This window comes from Chanodichthys erythropterus, chromosome 13 (assembly GCF_024489055.1).
Source record: "Chanodichthys erythropterus isolate Z2021 chromosome 13, ASM2448905v1, whole genome shotgun sequence".
Classification (NCBI taxonomy): Eukaryota; Metazoa; Chordata; class Actinopteri; order Cypriniformes; family Xenocyprididae; genus Chanodichthys; species Chanodichthys erythropterus.
The window spans coordinates 18,992,835-19,015,761 of record NC_090233.1 but is presented as its reverse complement, the minus strand read 5'-3'; the positions used below and the strand labels follow the sequence as shown (position 1 = coordinate 19,015,761).

The 22,927-nt window shown below is 34.3% G+C and overlaps 1 protein-coding gene across 3 annotated transcripts; it reads right to left on the bottom strand.

Annotated features, from left to right (window-relative positions):
- Positions 1-3,003: 3,003 nt before the first annotated feature.
- On the bottom strand, positions 3,004-22,839 carry susd1 (sushi domain containing 1). Of its 3 annotated transcripts, XM_067407635.1 has the most exons (20): positions 22,638-22,839; positions 22,063-22,519; positions 20,509-20,652; positions 20,061-20,210; positions 18,114-18,266; positions 15,340-15,519; positions 14,949-15,128; positions 14,683-14,862; positions 9,300-9,479; positions 8,998-9,177; positions 8,290-8,469; positions 7,920-8,099; positions 6,513-6,677; positions 6,334-6,425; positions 6,051-6,237; positions 5,110-5,203; positions 4,399-4,654; positions 3,501-3,540; positions 3,310-3,403; positions 3,005-3,215 (listed from the first exon to the last, which is right to left on the bottom strand). In XM_067407635.1, the coding sequence occupies exons 2-20, from the start codon at positions 22,115-22,117 to the stop codon at positions 3,170-3,172; spliced, it is 2,736 nt and encodes a 911-aa protein (XP_067263736.1). In that variant the 5' UTR covers positions 22,118-22,519; positions 22,638-22,839; the 3' UTR covers positions 3,005-3,169. The 3 variants fall into 3 exon arrangements, with proteins under 3 accessions (XP_067263737.1, XP_067263736.1, XP_067263735.1); XM_067407634.1 differs by having other exon boundaries at positions 22,063-22,839; XM_067407636.1 differs by lacking the exons at positions 7,920-8,099; positions 8,290-8,469 and having other exon boundaries at positions 3,004-3,215; positions 22,063-22,839.
- Positions 22,840-22,927: the final 88 nt, after the last annotated feature.

Below are 22,927 nucleotides of genomic sequence, written 5' to 3'. Positions count from 1 at the left end.
GGGTTCGACCACATGAATTAGACATGGTGTGATTATTCATATTGAAACCACACGAACGGATCTTAAAACAAAAATATAAATATATAAATATATCAAATATCGTCTTTTTTGTGTGGATTAATCTTAAATCTTTATGGGAATTGGAACCCAGTGTCTAAGAAAACTTAATTTTTTAACGGCTTAACGGCTAGCGAATCAGTTTGATGTAGCCTGTCAAACGATATTATAATGTATCGTGAAATGTCGGTTCTCTTGAAATCGCGAACGATTACTAAAAAATGAAAAGATTCATTACATAAATTTATACAAGATTAAAGAGTTAAATGGTCGGCTGTGAACTTACAACTGGTAACTTAGTGACTAATAAATCTAAAGTTAAATTGTCTGAGGTGAGACTTTCCTGTCGCAGCGGCAATTCACGCGCCTTCACTCAGTGATTGACAGGATGAAGAAGCTACAAGACCACGCCCACTATGCGCCTACTCTCATTGAAGTTCTTTTTTTTTTAATTATTATTAAAATAGATCAAATAATGAATAAAAAAAAAAAATCTCTCTTTCTCTCTGATATAAATATTTTCTTTTATTTTAATATTCCAGACACGTAATTTCATTGTCATGCTGAAGCTGAAACATTGGTAACTTAGTGGGAGAAAATACTGTGGTAGTGCACTGCCATCTAAAGGATATATTTATGTTTTTAAAAATCCTCATTGCATATGCGATCCATCATTTTTAACACTGTGCTGTCTATGTGCACTCTGGACCTTATCAGATAGTTAAATACAGACACTGAGAGACATGATGCTTACATTGCTGCTTGCATTCAAATGTAATTTTAATTTACTTTTCTTGATTTATTTGTATATTACTTTTCTTTTTTTTCTTGAGTATTTCAGTTGGTTTTCATCATAATGAAATATCCTACTGTAAATTCAGTATCTTCATCTACTACAAACCCGATTCCAAAAAAGTTGGGACACTACAAAATTGTGAATAAAAAAGGAATGCAATAATTTACAAATCTCTTAAACTTATGTTATCTATATTCTATTGTGAATAAAATATATCAAATGTTGAAAGTGAGACATTTTGAAATGTCATGCCAAATATTGGCTCATTTTGGATTTCATGAGAGCTACACATTCCAAAAAAGTTAGGGTTAGGGATAAGAGGACGTAAAAGTTAAATGTACATATAAGGAACAGCTGGAGGACCAATTTGCAACTTATTAGGTCAATTAGCAACATGATTGGGTATAAAAAGAGCCTCTCAGAATAACAGTGTCTGTCAGAAGTCAAGATGGGCAGAGGATCACCAATTCCCCAAATGCTGCGGCGAAAAATAGTGGAGCAATATCAGAAAGGAGTTTCTCAGAGAAAAACTGCAAAGAGTTTGAAATCAATCATCATCTACAGTGCATAATATCATCCAAAGATTCAAAGAATCTGGAACAATCTGTAACGGAGGGATGAAGTCCACTGGAGGTGAGCGTAGTTAAGAACCCAAGTTCAGATTATTGACAAAAATCCAAAATACCGACACGACACGACACGACACGACACGACACGACACGACACGACACGACACGACACGACACGACACGACACGACACGACACGACACGACACGACACGACACGACACGACACGACACGACACGACACGACACGACACGACACGACACGAGAAACATACACTCACCAAACAGCAAGTTACATAAAGCTAGACAAGAGTACAATGGAAGGGCTATTTATACAGGGAGACTAATGACAAAACAAGGAACACCTGTGAACAATCAAGACAGAGGACCAATGGCAAGACAGAACTGAAATCACATGACAATGACAACCAATCAGAACATGACACATGAGACAGGGGAAGCACATGAAATGAACACATGAGGGCAATGGAATCACATGATACAACACATGGCAAAACAAGGAAAACAAACAAAGCAATGAAACAAAGCATGACTATGAAAGTAAACCATAAAACGTGAACATGAAACAACACAACAAGACATGACACGACATTACACAATCTCTGTGCGTAAGGGTCAAGGCCGGAAAACCATACTGGATGCCCATGATCTTCGGGCCCTTAGACTGCACTGCATCACATACAGGAATGCTACTGTAATGGAAATCACAACATGGGCTCAGGAATACTTCTAGAAAACATTGTCGGTGAACACAATCCACCGTGCCATTCGCCGTTGCCGGCTAAAACTCTATAGGTCAAAAAAGAAGCCATATCTAAACATGATCCAGAAGTGCAGACGTTTTCTCTGGGCCAAGGCTCATTTAAAATTTACTGTGGCAAAGTGGAAAACTGTTCTGTGGTCAGACAAATCAAAATTTGAAGTTCTTTTTGGAAAACTGGGACACCATGTCACCCGGACTAAAGAGGACAAGGACATGTTGTTATCAGTGCTGTTCAGAAGCCTGCATCTCTGATGGTATGGGGTTACATGAGTGCGTGTGGCATGGGCAGCTTACACATCTGGAAAGGCACCATCAATGCTGAAAGGTATATCCAAGTTCTAGAACAACATATGCTCCCATCCAGACGTCGTCTCTTTCAGGGAAGAGCTTGCATTTTCCAACATGACAATGCCAGACCACATACTGCATCAATTACAACATCATGGCTGCTTAGAAGAAGGATCCGGGTACTGAAATGACCAGCCTGCAGTCCAGATCTTTCAGCCATAGAAAACATTTGGCTCATCATAAGGAGGAAGATGTGACAAAGAAGACCTAAGACAGTTGAGCAACTAGAAGCCTGTATTAGACAAGAATGGGACAACATTCCTATTCCTAAACTTTTTTGAGATGTGTTGATGCCATGAAATTTAAAATCATCTTTATTTTTCCCTTAAGATGATACATTTTCTCAGTTTAAACATTTGATATGTCATCTATGTTGTATTCTGAATAAAATATTGAAATTTGTAAAATATTGAAAAACTTCCACATCATTGCATTCTGTTTTTATTCACAATTTGTACAGTGTCCCAACTTTTTTGGAATCGGGTTTGTATGACTGTAAAGTGAATACAATGGCAGGATGTTTCTGATCACATGTAAAGATGACACAACATAACTCATCAGTATCACAATCAATTCAGCTTTATTTCAGAACAAAGAAATCAGTGTGTTAAGATGTTTTATAAAACTGGAGAAAAATATCTGGAACTGGACTTTTTACAGTACCTGTAAAAATTTTTAAAAAAAAATCAGAAAATAATTAGACAGTGCTTAAAGGAAATACAAGGCACAAAATTTGATCCTGTCAATGCAATCTCACCAGCTGTACCAATATCCTATGACAATGACTGAGCCAACAGCACTTATGAATCCAACAGTTACAAGAGCAGATATCTTCATGATGTAGGATGTTCCTAATATGAGAAAAGAAACCATGTCGGGTTATTATTATTTTTTACATAGAATTTGTAGGTGGCACAAAGCAGTGTTAGAGAGACTTATGATCTTTACCTCTGGTCTTAGCCCAGATTACACAAGACTGTGTTCTAGACTGCCAAAGAAAACACAAAGAGAGAAATTAGAGAAAATTCAAAGAACTTTTTAATGCACTAATTTTACAGGTTTTCTTAAAGGGATAGTTCACCCAAAAATGAAAAATCTGTCATTAATTACTCACACTCATGTCATTCCAAACCTGTAAGACTTTCGGTCATCTTCGGAACACAAGTTAAGATATTTTTGATGAAATCTGAGTGCTTTCTGTCCCTCCATTGACAGTTCATGAAACTACCACTTTGAAGCTTCAAAAAGTTCATAAATATGAACTGAGTGGTTTAGTCCAAATATTCTGAAGAGACTTGATCGCTTCATATGATGAACTGATTAAATTTAGGCTTTTATTGACATATATACATTCATCAACGCACACATCAATTGTTGTAAACGGAAGCTCAAGCATGTTTGCTTGACATGCGAGAACCAATGAGGCTCATTCTCATGTGTTACGCAGCAATTTGTGCTTCTGCAAGGACCAGTTTGCTCTCACGTGTCAAGCAGGTTCGGTTGAGATTCTGTTTATTTTCACTGATCAATGTTTATATGTAAATAAAAGCCTAAATTAAATCGGTTCATCATATAAAGCAATTGAGTCTCTTCAGAAAATTTGGACTAAACCGCTCAATTCATACGGATTAGTTTTAGGATCTCTTTATGAACATTTTGAAGCATCAAAGTGTTGCGTAGCTGTCTATGGAAGGACAGAAATCTCTCAGATTTCATCAAAAATATCTTAATTTGTGTTCCAAAGATGAAAGAAAGTCTTACTGGTTTGAAACGACATGAGGATGAGTAAACGATGACAGAACTTTAAGTTTTGGTTGAACTATCCTTTTAACTATCGTTTTCCCACCTTTCCCCATTGGCATACAGTGCGGAGGATAATATAATAGTCTTTTCCGTTTTCCAGAGGTGCGTTGAAGAAGTCTCCATACAGCTGCTGATCCCCTACGGTGAAGTTTAATTCTGCACCCAGACCGCTGAGCTGTATCTGGGCCGTGACGTACCCTTGGTCACACTTCTGCTGCGAGAAGAACCGCGGACTTACAGACGAGCTGCAGTCAAACAGCATCACGCCCTCGTCTGGTAACACGAACACCTGGTACATACTGAAGACAGGAAACACAAAAAGACATTCACAGCAACTCAATACTGAATTATCTATAGCATCTGCAGTGGGATCAAATAGCAAGTTTTTTTAAACCTGTAAATAAGCAGTTTTAGGATTTCTTACTTTGAGCATTTGACCTCCTTTGTACAAATGATTAAAACATCTCAAATCATGCTGGAGAACATGATCTTCAGGTTTTGTTCACATCAGCTCAAGTGTCATTAAAACACAAGAGACACATCAAAAACATTCATTTGTCACTTTCAAAAATTCTTATGCTGATGATATAATTTGGAATTACTGGTAAAACGTTTGTTTTAAATTAGAAAAGAATGCAAATTAGAAGCATTTTCAATCTGGTCTCAGATGTTTGAATCCACTGCATATGCCCATATGGCATTAACTTTTTATTAGGCATTATTTGACATTAACTCTTTCAAGAAACATCCTTACCATATCGAGTCAAGTGTGTTCATCGATCTCCGTAACTTGAGAGTGGGCGATGAAGCCTCTACTTCACTGTATTTGATTTCTGGTGTGGGGGGGACTAACAGAGCACAAGAAGTTCAGTGTACAAATCAAAATACAAGTACAGCAAGCATTAGTTTTATTGTTTTGAATGTCAGTCACTCATAAATCCAACTGAAATCAAAATTTTACTTTCTTGATCCTGGTATACTTGTCATGTCACAATTCAACAGTGCACCCATTGGAATTAAATTAAGTTGGTTCAACTTAATTTATCTTTTTGAGTTTGTACTAAACAAATTGGATTAGTCTGTCTATAAAAGTCTTATGGTATTTATGACTGAGTTGGAATTACTTAAAAAAAGATACATTCAAATTATAATTTCTGCTGAACACAAAAGATGATATTTTGAAGAAAATGGGTGACCAAACAGTTGATGGGCCCCTTTGACTTCCATAAAATACTATGGCCTGTTTGGATACAGACATTCTACAAAATATCTTTTGTGTTCGACAGAAGAAAGAAATTCATACAGGTTTAGAACAACTTGAGGGTGAGTAAATGATGACAGAATTTTCATTTTTGGGTGAACTATCCCTTTAACGCAATAATTTAATGCCAGTTAATGTAATATAAGTTGCATATACTCTATGCAATAATGTGAAGTCAAGTCAACTTTATTTTTATAGCGCTTTATACAATAAAAAATGTCATCAAATATTATAAATAACACTAGATAAAAAAAAAAAAATTAAGCATTACAACTTGATCTTGACCTGCAGTGAATGTTTTTCACTGAATTTCCTGTTTCACTCAGAAAAATGTCACACTACACAAATAAAAATTGCAAATACCATTTCACCTCGACATAAAATGTTGTTTGTGGATTATGGATGTTTGCATGAAAGCAGCTTTTGTTTTGTACCTGGTATGCTAGTGTTTGCCGTCACTGTAGATGTGGCACGTGTGGACTCGGCTATAATGGTTATGGTGTAGTTTGTAGCAGGCAAGAGATTTAAACAGAGAACAGGCAACGGGGCCGTGGAGCTGAACATCTTTTTTCTTCTGTCACTGAACAGGTGATCAAAGTCTCGCAATCCAACGAACGTCACCTGTGTTGAGATGTTACAAACAACCTCATTTCATGACTGAGAGACAACTTTGGGAATACAACAGGACATGGCTGAAATGAACTGATGAATACTCACTGTGTATTTCTCCCTATTTCCCTCATTCTCTGCATTCCAGCGAAGACATCTTTCATTAATCACCACCAGATCATTAATTGTGAGTTTCAGCTCTGGAACACACAAAATCAGATGCAAATTAGACCAGATTTTACGTCAACAGCCACTCTTTTGGCGATGTGACACCATTTTGTGTGTACCTTTGCAATGTAGGGTGGCTATCTGCCACTTTCCTGTGATATCACACATTGAAATGTCACTTCCTGCGTGTCTATAGTGTCCTTCAGCACAGCGGTGGATCACTGCGGTGCTGTTGTCCCATGCTACCTCTGCGTGCGGCACCTCTGGTGCAGGACCACAATGTGCTATATAGAGAAAAACACAGAAATTGTTATGAATATCATTCCAGATATTGTTCTGAAATATGTTGATTCAAATATAGGACACTTGTGACAAAATATAAGGATGTGATTTTGTTCTCTTTTTCCCATTGCAATTTGTCCTTGCGGATTAGTCGTCATACTGTAGGTTTATTTCTGACAGTCAGTTTAACTACAAAAAAAATCCATCGAACATTTCCACTATTATTACCCAGGGAAAAATATAGATTCCTTTAAAAGTTGGTATCACACTACAGTCAAGGAAAAAAAAAAAAGTCAATGTCCACAACATTTTGTATTTAAAATTTATTATAGAATAGTTCACTGTTCTTCAGCTAAAATTAAACACTAGAACAATTATAGAACACAAAACAATTCAGGAAACATCAAAACAATGGAAAAGGCTACATAAGCATCAAACCATTCTTTTTGCCAACAGAAATGTTAATGAACTGTATAAAATTATAAATATAAAACTTGTGACCCCAACCTGATATTTACGAACACAGTTCAGCAACCATCATTATAGTTAGCTCTTACTTGAATAAAGCCCTGTGTGATTTTATTGTGTTCATTTCATTTTTTTGGACTAGGTACTAAAATATAGACCTTGTAATCACTTCCCATGTGACAACAAACCCCTGTGAAAATACAGTATTTATGGTATTCGTGCAAAAGACGTTCAAACGTTTGGGGTCAGTGAGATTTTTTAAAAAGTTTTTTAAAATAGGTTTTTTGTGTGCACCAAGAATGCATATATTTGATTAAGTAAAAACAAAAAAAATGGTGAAATAATATTACAATTTAAAATAATGGTTTTCTATGTGAGTATATTTTTTAAATATAATTTATTCTTGTGATCAAAGCTGAATTTTCAGCATCATTACTCCTGTCTTCAGTGTCACATGATCCTTCAGAAATCATTCTAATATGCTGATCTGCTGCTCAAGAAACATTTATTATTATTATCAATGTTGAAAACAGTTGTGCTGAATTTGAGGGAACTGTGACTTTTTTTCCCCCCAGGATTCTGAAATAGAAATGAATAGATGAATAGAAGGTTCAAAAAACAGCATTTATTTGAAATAGAAATCTTTTGTGACATTAAATGTCTTTACTGTCACTTTTGATCAATTTAATGCATCCTTGTGGAGTAAAAGAATTTTAAAAATCTTTGACCCCAAACCTTTAAGCATAGTGTGTCTTTATAGGAATTCAATTGTTTACCTGTACATGTTACAGACACTTTTTCCCATGTTCCATCTGATGTGCATTTTGACGTGTTTTTGTCACCCTCCTGTTTGAGTCCATATTTACATTTGTACTGAACCACACTGCCCAGTGTAGATGCTTTGTTCCAGTTTATATCTGTTAGTGGGAATTCTGGGGGAGGCCCACAGTTTATCTCTGTTCATTGAGACCAGTGTAGAGTGTTAGAAATAAAGACCACTTCAAAAATGCTGCATATTTCATTATTTCCAATTGATGACCTTAAAGTGTAAAGCAACTTGAATGTTTTTCCTTTTGTGTTCCACGAAAGAAAAAAAGTTTTAAATGACGTGAAGGTAAGCAAATGATGACAGAATGTTGTCAGTACCTTCACATCTCATGTTAACTTTGCTCCACTTTGCATTAGAGTTACACAGTGACACATTCCCTTCACCCACAGTGCGATATCCAGCTTCACACACATACAGGGCCACAGAGCCCAGACCGGAGCGGTTATTCCACAATACAACTGAGTGAGGCAGTGAGACGGGGACGCCACAGTATACTTCTAAACGAACACACATACAGACACACTGTACATGTGCATACATATTATCAGCTTATTAAAGAGGACAGCACTGAAATATCACAAAGGTCATTCTCATGAAATGGTCAACCTTAAAAGGTGCAGTAAGCGATTTCTGAGAAACACTTTAAATATATGAAATTCAGAATTAAAATTTCCTGATAATTTAGTAGAGCTGCTTTATAGTTGAACAGATTTTCCTTCATAACTAATGAACTTTCAACATTCACACTGTTATTGAACTAATCTGAATAAACATTAGACTAAATTGAGTTGAATTACACTATTGTCTTTTTAGAGCTGCTTTTTGGCTGAAATTGGTTTAAGTGATGAACAATAATGCAGTTATTTTCTTTTTTATTACTTTGAAGCAGTTTAACGTGCTATATAAATAAATGTGACTTGATTTGACTTGACAGAGACATAAATTGCACCATTTCTTGAGAATGACCCATTCACAAAATAAAAGGAGAAAGCATGTCAACAAGAAGTACAAGTGCAGAAATATACCTTGACACAGAAAATCAGGAAGACTCCAGATTCCCTCTGAATCGCAAACTGACGTATCTCCTTCCCTAACATTATGAAATCCTTCAACGCACATATAAGACACACTGGATCCAACTTTAGTGTCTCCTCTCCATATCATAACAGAGAGGGGGAGAGAAGGCGGTATGCCACAATTCACCTCTGAGAAACAACAAAAACCTTAAAAATATCTTCAGTTTACACATTAAAGAAATAGTTAATTTATGTTTAAAACAATCTTAACTTTGAGTAAAACAAAAAAAAAAAAGCATGCAAACAATTACCTTCACACAACAGAGTTGGTTTTGTCCAATAACCGTTCTCAGCGCACACAGATATATTATGTCCTTGTTTAGGATAGTAACCGTGTTTGCAGTGATATGTTACAGTGCTGTTAAATGTGACTCTGCCATTCCATATCTGTACAGTGAGGGGCAGAATAGGAGGCTCCCCACACACAATCTCTGTAGAGAAGGAAATGACATGTCATGGCTATGACCAAATCACTGCAGTATAAAGGGGATTAACATTGCTTATACACTCTTTAAAATAAAGGCTCTTTATTGACATTGATGGTTCCATAAAAAAACAACAACTTTAAAATCCATAGAACCTTCACTGCACAAAAGGTTCTTTATTACGGAAGCCCTGAACCGCATGGTTAAAAAAAAAAAAAAAAAAAAAAAAAAACTTGGTAGGGAGAAAAAAAAAATCGAAATGTTATCTCGTTATTTCAACATAATAAGTCGTTATAACAACATAATATCTCTATATTTCAAGATATTAAGTCGTTATAACGACATATTATCTCGTTATTTCAACATAATAAGTCGTTATTTCAACATAAGAACTCTTCATTATCCGTACTACGGAAGCCCTGAACCGCATGGTGAAAAAAAAAAAAAAAAAACTTGGTAGGGAGGAAAATAAAAATCGAAAAGTTATCTCGTTATTTCAACATAATAAGTCGTTACAACGACATAATATCTCGTTATTTCAACATAATAAGTCGTTATAACGACACAATATCTCGTTATTTCAAGATATTAAGTCGTTAAAACGACATAATATCTCGTTATTTCAACATAATAAGTCGTTATAACGACATAATATCTCGTTATTTCAAGATATTAAGTCGTTAAAACTACATAATATCTTGTTATTTCAACATAATAAGTCGTTATAACGACATAATATCTCGTTATTTCAAGATATTAAGTCGTTATAACGACATAATATCTCGTTATTTCAACATAATAAGTCGTTATTTCAACATAATAACTCTTCATTATCTATCAAGTATGATAAAGGACGTGTATTGAACAACGACCCCAGTGGCGTAACGCTAAAGTATTGGACCGCCAGTCTAGCTTTTACTGCGATCGCCGCGGTTTCGAATCCGCCTTTTGCCGAGTTCGTTCTTCTCTAGTTTCACATCACATATCAAAAAAGGCATTTATTTTCAAAAGAAATTAAAACAATGTTATAAAAGTGCAAATAACCTGCCTAACGCGTGTTTAATAACATTAAAAGTATTAATTGGGCAGGGTTAGCAGCATGTTCGATATTACCCACTAGAGGGCAGAATAAGACAGGGAATCAATTAAAGAATGCAATAGTAATGTTGAACTACTGTTACAATTTGGTGCACCAAAATCCCAGAGGTTTATCAAGGGAATTTGCGTTCATCCCAGGCTAACCTTTATTGAGGTTAAATTTATTAGACCATAGTAAATAAAACAATTTACAGTGCAAATGTCAGGGGTGTCAAACTTACAGCCCGGTGTCCAATCTGATTTGAACTATAATAAAACATAGAGATGCACTAGTCCAGGGGCCAAAAACGTTTTTAAGCGGGGTTTTTTTTATTATTATTCTGAGCTTGCAAACAAACTGTTGTGTAATATTTTCTAAAGATATAAAAATCAAAATAGGTGCTAATATATTGAAATAATAGGACACGGAGTGTCTATTTACAGTAAGTGCAAATAGCGTCCCTTGTTGACAAACACTCTTTACAGTATAGCTCCAATGTCTGGTTGGGCCACTCAAGTTTAAAAAGGGACAGTTGTAATTTAATGTATTCAGTGGCGTAACAATAACATGTAGGGTTTCAGATTTTGGCTTTTACAGCGGTTGCTGCGGGGTCGAATCAGCATTTTGTCGAGCTCACCCAATAATAGAGCTCACTCCTATTTTCTCATCATATACATTTTCAATAAAATGAAAATAATGTTCAAAAAGTGGAAATAAAATGTGAACAAGTGTTTAATAATATTAAAAGTGTTCATTGAGTATGGGGTTGGTGGAAAGTGGAGGGGTTTTATTCTCCCAATAATGCAGCATCCATTTAATAATTTTAATAAATATAATCACTCTATAAGATATTATTGCATCCTGTACAAAAATACTGAGGTACAAATAGTACGTATCTGCCAATACTAGCCTACAGCATCTAAATACTATTTACACTTCTTGCAAAGAACTAATAGGCTTTTACATGGTGTCAATAGAATATATCGCTATTTCACCTAGTATAAATAGCATATCGTGAAAATGCTGCTATTGTCATTTAGTATAAATAGGATGTATCGGTATTTTCACTTAGTGTAAATAGCATCTACAGTAGGGGTGTCAAACTCATTTTAGTTTGAGGGACGGACTGGAAAGAAATGAACCGTATGCGGGCCGAATTACCTTCTTCTTATAATAACCTTATGCGCAGATAGTTGCATTAATATTAAACATATGAACAACAAATTAATTTGCAAGAAAACTGCATTGATTTTTTTGTTTTTTTACAGTGAAAAGACTATTCGATTTTTATGATTATTTGCTATTTTGATTTATCATGGCCAATTTCAATTTTTATAAGAAGCAAAACGTCTGATTCTGATACTGGTTGCAGTTTTTTTTTAAAGCAAATTTATTTGTTGTTTATTTTTTCACAGGCCAAACTGGCCTTAAACAAATATATCTTTGATATTTGGGGCAAACACTGGCATTTGGATATTAGAGGCATTTTTTATCATAGACAAAGATGTTATGCACATGAGCATGAGCAGTTGTTTTTAATTTAAATTACATACATGCTTACATACTTTGTAAATACACAGATGAAATTTTGGGAAAATATTACAAAGCAGTTTGTTTGCAAGCCCAGAATAATAATAAAAAAAAACCCCGCTTAAAAACGTTTTTGGCCCCTGGACTAGTGCATCTCTATGTTTTATCATAGTTCAAATCAGATTGGACACCGGGCTGTAAGTTTGACACCCCTGACATTTGCATTGCAAATTGTTTTATTTACTATGGTCTAATAAATTTAACCTCAATAAAGGTTAGCCTGGGATGAACGCAAATTCCCATGATAAACCTCTGGGATTTTGGAGCACCAAATTGTAACAGTAGTTCAACATTACTATTGCATTCTTTAATTGATTCCCTGTCTTATTCTGCCCTCTAGTGGGTAATATCGAACATGCTGCTAACCCTGCCCAATTAATACTTTTAATGTTATTAAACACTCGTTAGGCAGGTTATTTGCACTTTTATAACATTGTTTTAATTTCTTTTGAAAATAAATGCCTTTTTTGATATGTGATGTGAAACTAGAGAAGAACGAACTCGGCAAAAGGCGGATTCGAAACCGCGGCGATCGCAGTAAAAGCTAGACTGGCGGTCCAATACTTTAGCGTTGCGCCACTGGGGTCATTAATAAGTACACCCCCTTTATCATACTTGATAGATAATGAAGAGTTCTTATGTTGAAATAACGACTTATTATGTTGAAATAACGAGATAATATGTCATTATAACGACTTAATATCTTGAAATAACGAGATATTATGTTGTTATAACGACTTATTATGTTGAAATAACGAGATAACATTTCGATTTTTTTTTTCTCCCTACCAACTTTTTTTTTTTTTTTTTTTTTTTTTTTTTTCACCATGCGGTTCAGGGCTTCCGTACTACTTTATAGTGAAGAAAAAAACAAAAAAAAAACAAGAGTTCTTTAGATTGTTCATGTTAAGAAAAGAACTGTTCACTGAAGGTTATTTGGGGAACCTAAAATGGTTCTTCATATGGCATTGCTGCATATGTAGAATCACATACAAAGCACTTTGTATGTCCTCAGAAGATTTGAATAATAGCAAATAGAGTGTTAAGGACTACTTTGTGATAATTGTTTAGAGTACTTTTTAGTCATTATATTTTCCATTTGACCATACTGCAAAAAAATGTTCTTCCTCAGTATTTTTGTCTTCTTTTCCAGCACAAATATCTAAATGTTCTTAAATCAAGATACATTTTGAAAAACAAAATGACTAAAGGTATTAAAGGATTAGTTCACTTTTAAATAAACTTTTCCTGATAATTTACTCACCCCCATGTCATCCAAGATGTCCATGTCTTTCTTTCTTCAGTCGAAAAGAAATTAAAGTTTTTGATGAAAACATTCCAGGATTATTCTCCTTATAGTAGGATTCAATGGGCACCAAATAGTTGAAGGTCATAATTAGTTTCACTGCAGCTTCAAATTGTTCAACACAATCCCAGATGAGAAATAAGGGTCTTATCTAGTGAAACCATCACTCATTTTCTGAAAAAAATAGAAAATTATATAAGTTTTAACCAGAAATGCTCATCTTGAACTAGCTCTCTTCTTCTTCACCTCTATTAGAATTCCAGCAATGTAGACGCTGCTAAGTGTATTACTGCCCTCCACAGGCCAAAGTTTAAACAAATTTTTATATGCAATATGCTAGTTCAATAGTATATAACAATTAGCTCAAACTTTGACCTGTGGAGGGCAGTATTATGCTTAGCAGCGTCTACAATGCTGGAATTCTAATAGAGAAGAAGATGAGAGCTAGTTCAAGATGAGCATTTCTGGTTAAAACTTATATAATTTTCTATTTTTTTCAGAAAATGAGTGATGGTTTCACTAGATAAGACCCTTATTTCTCATCTGGGATTGTGTTGAACAATTTGAAGCTGCAGTGAAACTAATTATGACCTTCAACTGTTTGGTGCCCATTGAATCCTACTATAAGGAGAATAATCCTGGAGTGTTTTCATCAAAAACTTTAATTTCTTTTTCGACTGAAGAAAGAAAGACATGGACATCTTGGATGACATGGGGGTGAGTAAATTATCAGGAAAAGTTTATTTAAAAGTGAACTAATCCTTTAAGTCTTGTTTTATGACATATTTATCAAAATTAAGTGAGTTTATGCTTAAAACAAGACAAAATATCTAATTAATATCTAATTAAATTAAGTTTATTTTTCTGACCCCACTGCCAGATATTTTTTCTTGTTTTAAGCACAAACTCACTTCATTTTGATACTTTTTACAGAAAACAAGACTAAATATCTGATGTCATTTTTCTTTGCAAATAAATGCATCTTAATTTAAGAATGTTTAGATATTTGTACTGGAAAAAAAGACAAAAAAACTGAAGAACTTTTTTTTTTTTTTTTTGGTGCAGTGTCCCTCTTTAATTGTCTGGACAAGAGCAGCCAGGATACTTTGGAAAATTAATTATTTTGAATTATATAGGGAAGAGAGACACTCAGGTTGACATGAATAAAATAAAAGACTAAATGTGAATAAATTGTGACAATTATAATTTTTTGGTGAAAAAAAGATTCTCTGTACCTTCACAAGAATAGTCTGGGTTACTCCACTGACCGTTGGTTTTACACACGGACACATTTCCTGTATCCATACTGTGATATCCAGTTACACAGTTATACAGAGCCACAGAACCAATCTTACTGACACCGTTCCACACTAACACTGAGTGAGGCAGGACCGGAGGAGAACCGCACTGTATCTCTAAACACACATAAACAAACTCAGCAGATTCTTTGCTTGAGATACGATGTCATATTTCTGTCGACATAATAAACAAAAGCAGATACCTTCACACTGGAAGTCAGGACGGCTCCATGTCCCATGAGCAGTACATACTGACACATTCTCACGTCCACTGTTATAAAACTGTGGGTCACACACATACAGCGCCAATGATCCCATTCGAGAGATGTTATTCCAAACCAATTTTGACTGAGGTATAACATGAGGCTCCCCACAGTCCACTTCTACGTAGAAATTGATTATATTTTATCAGTCAGGTGACAGTAAAATATGCAATGAATTTGTATAAGCCGGTATGTGACAATTTTTTGTGTTTGTGTGCTGAATATCCTGTTTCACTCTGAAATACATCAAACTATGGAAGCAAAATGGGTTGCAAATGCTGTGTCATAAACCTAATGTGGTATTTCTGTTTTGCTCAAACATAAATATTACCTTCACAGACCAAACTTGGTCCGTGCCACTTTCCATCCAGACCACAGATGGAGGAATTCTGTCCTCTCTTCCACTGAAATCCCTCCCTGCAGCCGTACTGGAGTTCACTGTTGTAGTGTGTGATGGTGGGGGAGAGCTGCTCAGCGTGGATGACTGAAGGAGGAGACCCGCAATCTATCACTATAGAAACCACACACACAAAAACAGATTCATTACTTTAATAGAATTTAACATTAAAGGGTTAGTTCACCCAAAAATGAAAATTATGTCATCAATGACTCACCCTCATGTCGTTCCAAACCCGTAAGACCTCTTACACAGTGAGACCAGTTTAAGATATTTTAGATTTATTCCGAGAGCTTTCTGTCCCTCCATTGAAAATGTTTGTATACTGTCCATGTCCAGAAAGGTAATAAAATCATCATCAAAGTAGTCCATGTGACATCAGAGGATCAGTTAGAAGTTTTTGAAGCATCGAAAATACATTTTGGTCCAAAAATAACAAAAACTATGACTTTATTCAGCATTGTCTTCTCTTCCGGAATCCTTTCCATTGAATTGATTCCATTGAATCCTTTCATCTGTCGGCGTTGGTAATGCACTTTTACGTTGTTGTTTTTGGCGATTAGGACATCCGCGACATGCACACTTACGCACCATTTTAAAAAATACAAACAATGTAGAATAGCTTGAATACAGCATGCGTCTCCCTCAGACTGTAAACGAAGCTCTGGCACATCAGCAGCTTCACTGCGGAGTCCTGAACGCGGATTGACAACAGACCCGGAAGAGAACACGATGCTGAATAAAGTCGTAGTTTTTGTTATTTTTGGACCAAAATGTATTTTCGATGCTTCAAAAAATTCTAACTAACCCACTGATGTCACATGGACTACTTTGATGATGTTTTTATTCCCTTTCTGGACATGGACAGTATACCGTACAGACACTTTCAATGGAGGGACAGAAAGCTCTCGGACTAAATCTAAAATATCTCAAACTGTGTTACGAAGATGAACGGAGGTCTTACGGGTTTGAAACAACATGAGGGTGAGTCATTAATAAATATGTGTAAAGACTTCAGATATAAAAGCCTCTAAGTGCCATCAAAACATTTCTTCTCAAAAGAGCTTTTATATATATATACACACATAAAGTCTCCCTTACTTGCACATTACTATAATAATATTAAAGGTTACAATTAACAAGAGCCCAAATTATTAAATTCAGTTGCTATTGATTTTTAGATATAATAATCAACACGTAAATTGCACATAAGGCAGGTTTTGCATTAACTTCTAAACCTAATTATAAAGCTAATTTTCTATTCCAATTCATTTTTGAAATATAATCATTTACACAGTGGCTGTCATAACTTGTTTTCATGACAAATTTATTTAAACATACATTAAATAATTAAGACATTACTAACAGGTTAAGTAAATATAATGAATAGGCTAAAATATATATTATATTATAATATAATATATATTATAATAATATATATTATGTGTATACGAAATGCTCCTCTCTAGAATTCATTTCTGTAGCGAACTAACATTCTGTGGGCACTAAATACCTGAGGTAAATATAATGCTACGTGAGATATTATTCTCAAACAGTTTTATTGATATCTATCTGCAGCTGAAACACTGATTGAGAGATAACATGCAAACATAGTCTCTTCTTCTTCGGTAGGGAATAGCTGGATTGGAGTGTGGATTCCCTGTGACTGTATGTATTCAGTAGCCCCTCACTGCAGAACACGAGATCCAGGGGGCAGATACGGGTAGGTTTAGGGATATGTAAAGTCGGAGGAGTTGGATCTGGATCCAACCTCGCCCCCTGGATCTCGTGTTCTGCAGTGAGGACCATCCCTATGTATTCGTCGTGTGACTGCATGAACTAAACCATGAAACCCATACCATACAGGTTGTCAACTAACAGTGTACTAATAGTGATTTGTTAAAGGGTTAGTTCACCCAAAAATTAAAATAATATAATTTATTACTCACCCTCATGTTGTTCCACACCTGTAAGGCCTTCGTTAATCTTCGGAACACAAATTAAGTTATTTTTGATGAAATCTGATGGCTCAGTGAGGCCTCTATAGACAGCAATGCCACTGAACTTCTCAAGATCCAGAGTGGTACTCAAAACATATTTAAAACAGTTTGTGTGACTACAGTGGTTCAACCTTAATATTATAAAGCGACAAGAATACTTTTTGTGCACCAAAAAAAAAAAAAAATAACGACTTTTCAGCTATATCTAGTGATGGCCGATTTCAAAACACTGCTTTGAATCTTTTGTTTTCAATCAGTGATTCGGATTGCGTGTCAAAATGCCAAACTGCTGAAATCATGTGACTTTGGCGCTCTGAATCACTGATTCGAAACAAAAGATTTGAAGCAGTGTTTTGAAATCGGACATCACTAGATATCGTTGAAAAGTCATTATTTTTTTTATTTTTTTTGGTGCACAAAAAGTATTCTCGTCGCTTTATAATATTAAGGTTGAACCACTGTAGTCACATGAACTGTTTTAAATATGTTTTGAGTACCACTCTGGATCTTGAGAAGTTCAGTGGCATTGCTGTCTATAGAGGCCTCACTGAGCCATCGGATTTCATCAAAAATAACTTAATTTGTTTTCCGAAGATTAACGAAGGTCTTACAGGTGTAGAACAACATGAAGTTGAGTAATAAATGACATTATTTTCATTTTTGGGTGAACTAACCCTTTAATGTAAAGGACATTGGCTCCATTCTTACTCTTGCAGTAAGCTGCATCTCGGTTTGGATTAAAGGGTTCTGATCCATCCTGGACTGTGTAACCCGTCTGACAGGAGCAGGTGAAGTCTCCCTCTGTGTTTTGACAGAGTCCTCCTTCACCACAGACCCCGTGCACGCTGCACTCATCTATATCTAAATACAAAAACAACATCATGGAGTGAGAGGAGAAATGTGCAGCCTGAAATCACCAAAACAGAATACATTATAACAGCATTTTAGTGCCACTGTAACATGTAGTTCGATGTCTGTTTAGTTTCATTTTGTTTTGGTTCTGTTTTCCCTGTTCTGGTTTGCCTGAGTTCCCTGTGCTTATTAGTTTCCATAGTTCCTAATATGCATTCCTGTTCTGTTTTCCATTGAATACTCAGTCTGTGTATTTAAGGCTTCAGTTCATTCAGTTCTTGGCTCCGTCTCATTTACATTTAGGCTATGTGTAGTGGTTTTGCTATTTCTCCTACATTTGCCCTGAAGTTTCCTGAGTATTTGTGTTTAAAGATTGTTCTTTGTATTCTCTATCGCTGTGTGCTTATTTGCAGCCACTCAACCCTGACAGCCACATAAATAAAGAAATAAAGGAATATATCTAAGAACATGAAAATAAAAGGTGCAGCAATATGCAATTAAAGAAACTTAACTTTTTTGAAAAGTCAAAATTATGAGAATAAAGTCAAAGCAATATAAGATTTATATGACATAATATTCAGAAAATATTATGATTTCACATTGCTCTGACTTTATTCTCGTAATCATAGATTTTTGATTTTCTACTTACAACAATACAACTTTATTCTCTTTTTTTTTTTTACTTTTTCCCCTCAAAATATTACAACTTCAATCTCATATTGCTTCAACTTTATTCTCATAATTTTATTTTTTTACTTGACACTAAAACCATTGCATTGCAATCTATAACAAAGGTTCCCAAATTAGTAAAATCTCTATAAATCAAACTTATAAGATGCCCATAGACAATTTTTTTTTTTTTTTTTTTTTTTTTTTTTTTATGAATCACTTTATTAGCCTGTTAGACAGTCAATTAACACTTGGTGCACTTTTCTATTGCCTTTTTTTCTATCACATATTTATAATCCAATCAACCATCATAAATTATGTATCATTTGAAAGCTTAAACACTCAAAATTCATTCTGTTTCGAAATTGGACATTGCATTGCCATGGAAAACGTACTTTAAAACTTCAAATACCAACTTAAAATTTGGAACAAAACTTGTTGGCTCTATGTTAACTTAAACTTCTATAATTTTTTTACACTTTAATTTTTTGAAGCTTTCACTTCCGCAATATGCTGAGTGTCTTCTTTTTTTAAGAAGAAATTATAGGTCTGTATTCCAAAGCATTCATGAATTACAACCATTTAAGTTCATCTATGCTCAAAAAAGGGGGTGACAGTTAACACAGGTTAATGTGGTTTGTTTTCTGATATGTATAGCATTTTAAGCTGCATTAGATGTATGAAATGTGTTATACAAAAAAACTATTCAATTTGATTACTATAAAAAGTCTGTTGATCAGGATGGTGAATTTTACCCAACATATAATGTGGCAGTAATTAGTTAAAAATTACTGTTTCTTTGTGCTTAGATTTAAAAAAATATATATATTCTTTTTTTTCTTTGTTGTTGTTGTTCTTAGCAAGGAGAAGTGTGTGTCCCTTAATGGATTGTGACACATTTCACATGAAGCAACTTCATTTTTGAGCCAAAGTTGTGCAATAAATTTTAACAGAACTTGTTAGCAAATTATGCCATTCAGGATATATCACTTGCCACACCATGTTCACACCCATCCTGTAACATCTCTATGTTTCAGAAGCACAATCAGCAAAACAACAATACTATGAGGAAGACATGCTGGGGCCCAATTTATGATATGGCTCCACAAATGCATTCATTTACTGAAAACTCACCGTGGCAGTATGTTCCATCATTGGGTATGAATGTGTTCATGTGATTGGAAGGGCTGTAGCCTGCAAGACAGGTGCAGTAATAGCTGCCGTACGTGTTGTGACACTTGGTGTGATCGCCACAGATTCTGCCCAGCTGACACTCATCTTTATCTGTAACACAGGAGCAATAAATACAGTTATCAATTGATGTAGAGATTTGTGTAGTTACAGAAGCCCTACAAACAGTACATGGCAGGCCTGCCTAAGAGTCATCTTAACAGTTATAAAAAAAAAAAAAAAATATATATATATATATATATATATATATATATATATATATATATATATATATATATATATATATATATATATATATATATATATATATATATATATATATATATATATATATATATGAAAAAAAAGAAATCTGTTTATCAATCAAAAACAGTACTCAGGATAATCAAACCTTGGCAATAAGTCCTTCCATTGCCGACAAATCCATACATGCAGTTGCACACTTTCCCTCCAGATCCATCAGTTTTATCATCACAGGTAGCATTTTTATGGCAAGAGGCACAAACATCCACTGTGTCTGTCTTCACTCTTACATCTGAGGAGAAGAGTGAAAAAGCTGGATTAACATTTTGAAATGAGAATAATGTCATTCACACTTTTTTAGATTGACAGTATCATTTTAGATGCATATATATTCATAATATATATATATATATATATATATATATATATATATATATATATATATATATATATATATATATATACACATACAAACATATATATATATATATATATATATACAGTACAGTCCAAAAGTTTGGAACCACTAAGATTTTTAAAAACTACTGTTTTTAAAAGAAGTTTCGTCTGCTCAGTAAAATACAGTAAAAACAGTAATATTGTGAAATATTATTACAATTTAAAATAACTGTTTTCTATTTGAATATATTTCACAAAGTAATTTATTCCTGTGATGCAAAGCTGAATTTTCAGCATCATTACTCCAGTCTTCAGTGTCACATGATCCTTCAGAAATCATTCTAATATGCTGATTTGCTGCTCAAGAAACATTTAATGTGTACAATTGTACAAAATATTTGTGTAAAATATTTTTTTTCAGGATTATTTGATGAATAGAAAATTCAAAAGAACAGTGTTTATCTGAAATCTAATCTTTTGTAACATTATAAATGTCTTTACTGCCACTTTTGATTGATTTAATGCATCCTTGCTGAATAAAAGTATTAATTTCTTTAATTTCTTAAAAAAGAAAATAAAAAAAAAAAATTCTTACGGACCCCAAACTTTTGAACGGTAGCGTATAATGCCACAGAAGCTTTGTATTTCAGATAAATGCTGTTCTTTTGAACTTTCTATTCATCAAGGAATCCTGAAAAAAAAAGTACACAACTGTTTTCAACATTGAAAATAATCATAAATGTTTCTTGAGCAGCAAATCAGCATATTAGAATGATTTCTGAAGGATCATGTGACACTGAAGACTGGAGTAACGATGCTGAAAATTCAGCTTTGCATCACAGGAATAAATTACTTTGTCAAATATATTTAAATAGTACACAGTTATTTTAAATTGTAATAATATTTCACAATATTACTGTTTTTTACTTATTTTTAATTAAATAAATGTAGCCTTAGTGAGCAGACGAAACTTCTTTTAAAAACATTAAAAATCTTAGTGGTTCCAAACTTTTGGACTATACTGTATATATATATATATATATATATATATATATATATATATATATATATATATATATATATATATATATATATATATATATATATATATATATATATATATATATATAATAATTATTTAATCTTGGAATTAATATATCCTTTGTATATATATATATATACAAAGGATATATTAATTCCAAGATTAAATAATTTTTTTTCCAATCTCTTGTGACTCTGTATTTGAAAATGTTTTCCAAAAATTGTGATTAGTATAGGTCTCCTATAACTGTTTGATACTGACCTTTAAAGATGCTTTGAATTATCAGGAAGCATAAGGCCACTCTTTCGACTGTCATTGCTGTTTTCCTCTCCTCTCTTCTTGCGAACTCAATGTATCACTGTTCTGCTCCACATTTCTCCTAATTTCCCCCTAAAGACCCTCCTCCTCCATTCTGAACTCTGTTGATAGTGGTGAATGAGTGGGGCACAGAACGGTTAGTTAAGGTCAAACACATCTCCTCTCAGCTTTCTGAAGGACACAGTGGTCTGTGCGGTTTGTAATGAGCGTCTATTATCATCAGCGCTGACACATTCAGTTAAATGTCGCTCTGTATGAGAGGGAACCTGCTCATTCTTATGGCCACAGGAATTGCACCATCACTGGCCACATGCTGATTATGACTATTTTTGGCTGCTGTTTATGAAAGCTGCCAAACTGCTGTGAATACACCCATCTTCAATTTCCGCTGATGGGCTATCTATAAAAAAAATCCTTTGTGTTATCGGTGTCATGTTATTTAAAAATGTATTATCATGTGTATGATTAAAGTTGGCTTCTAATATTAGCTGCATTAAACATTAAATTCATTGTCTTACCTTTCTGGAGGTGTAGCTCTGGTCTACATATTTAGAACAAATAAAACAAAATAAAGTTATTTTCCAAAAATGTCACATTCAAATTATTAATAGCATCATACACTTCATAAGGTCCAGACAAAAAGAGTACAAAAATAAATGAACACAAGCGCATGACACATCTACAGCGCCAACTCTAGTGGATGGTGAGTTAACCCAGTTTGGGAATGAAAGATAAGAGTTCTCTGCCATATCACCCTCCTTACACACCCCTCAAACACACACACACACAAACACACACACAGCAACCC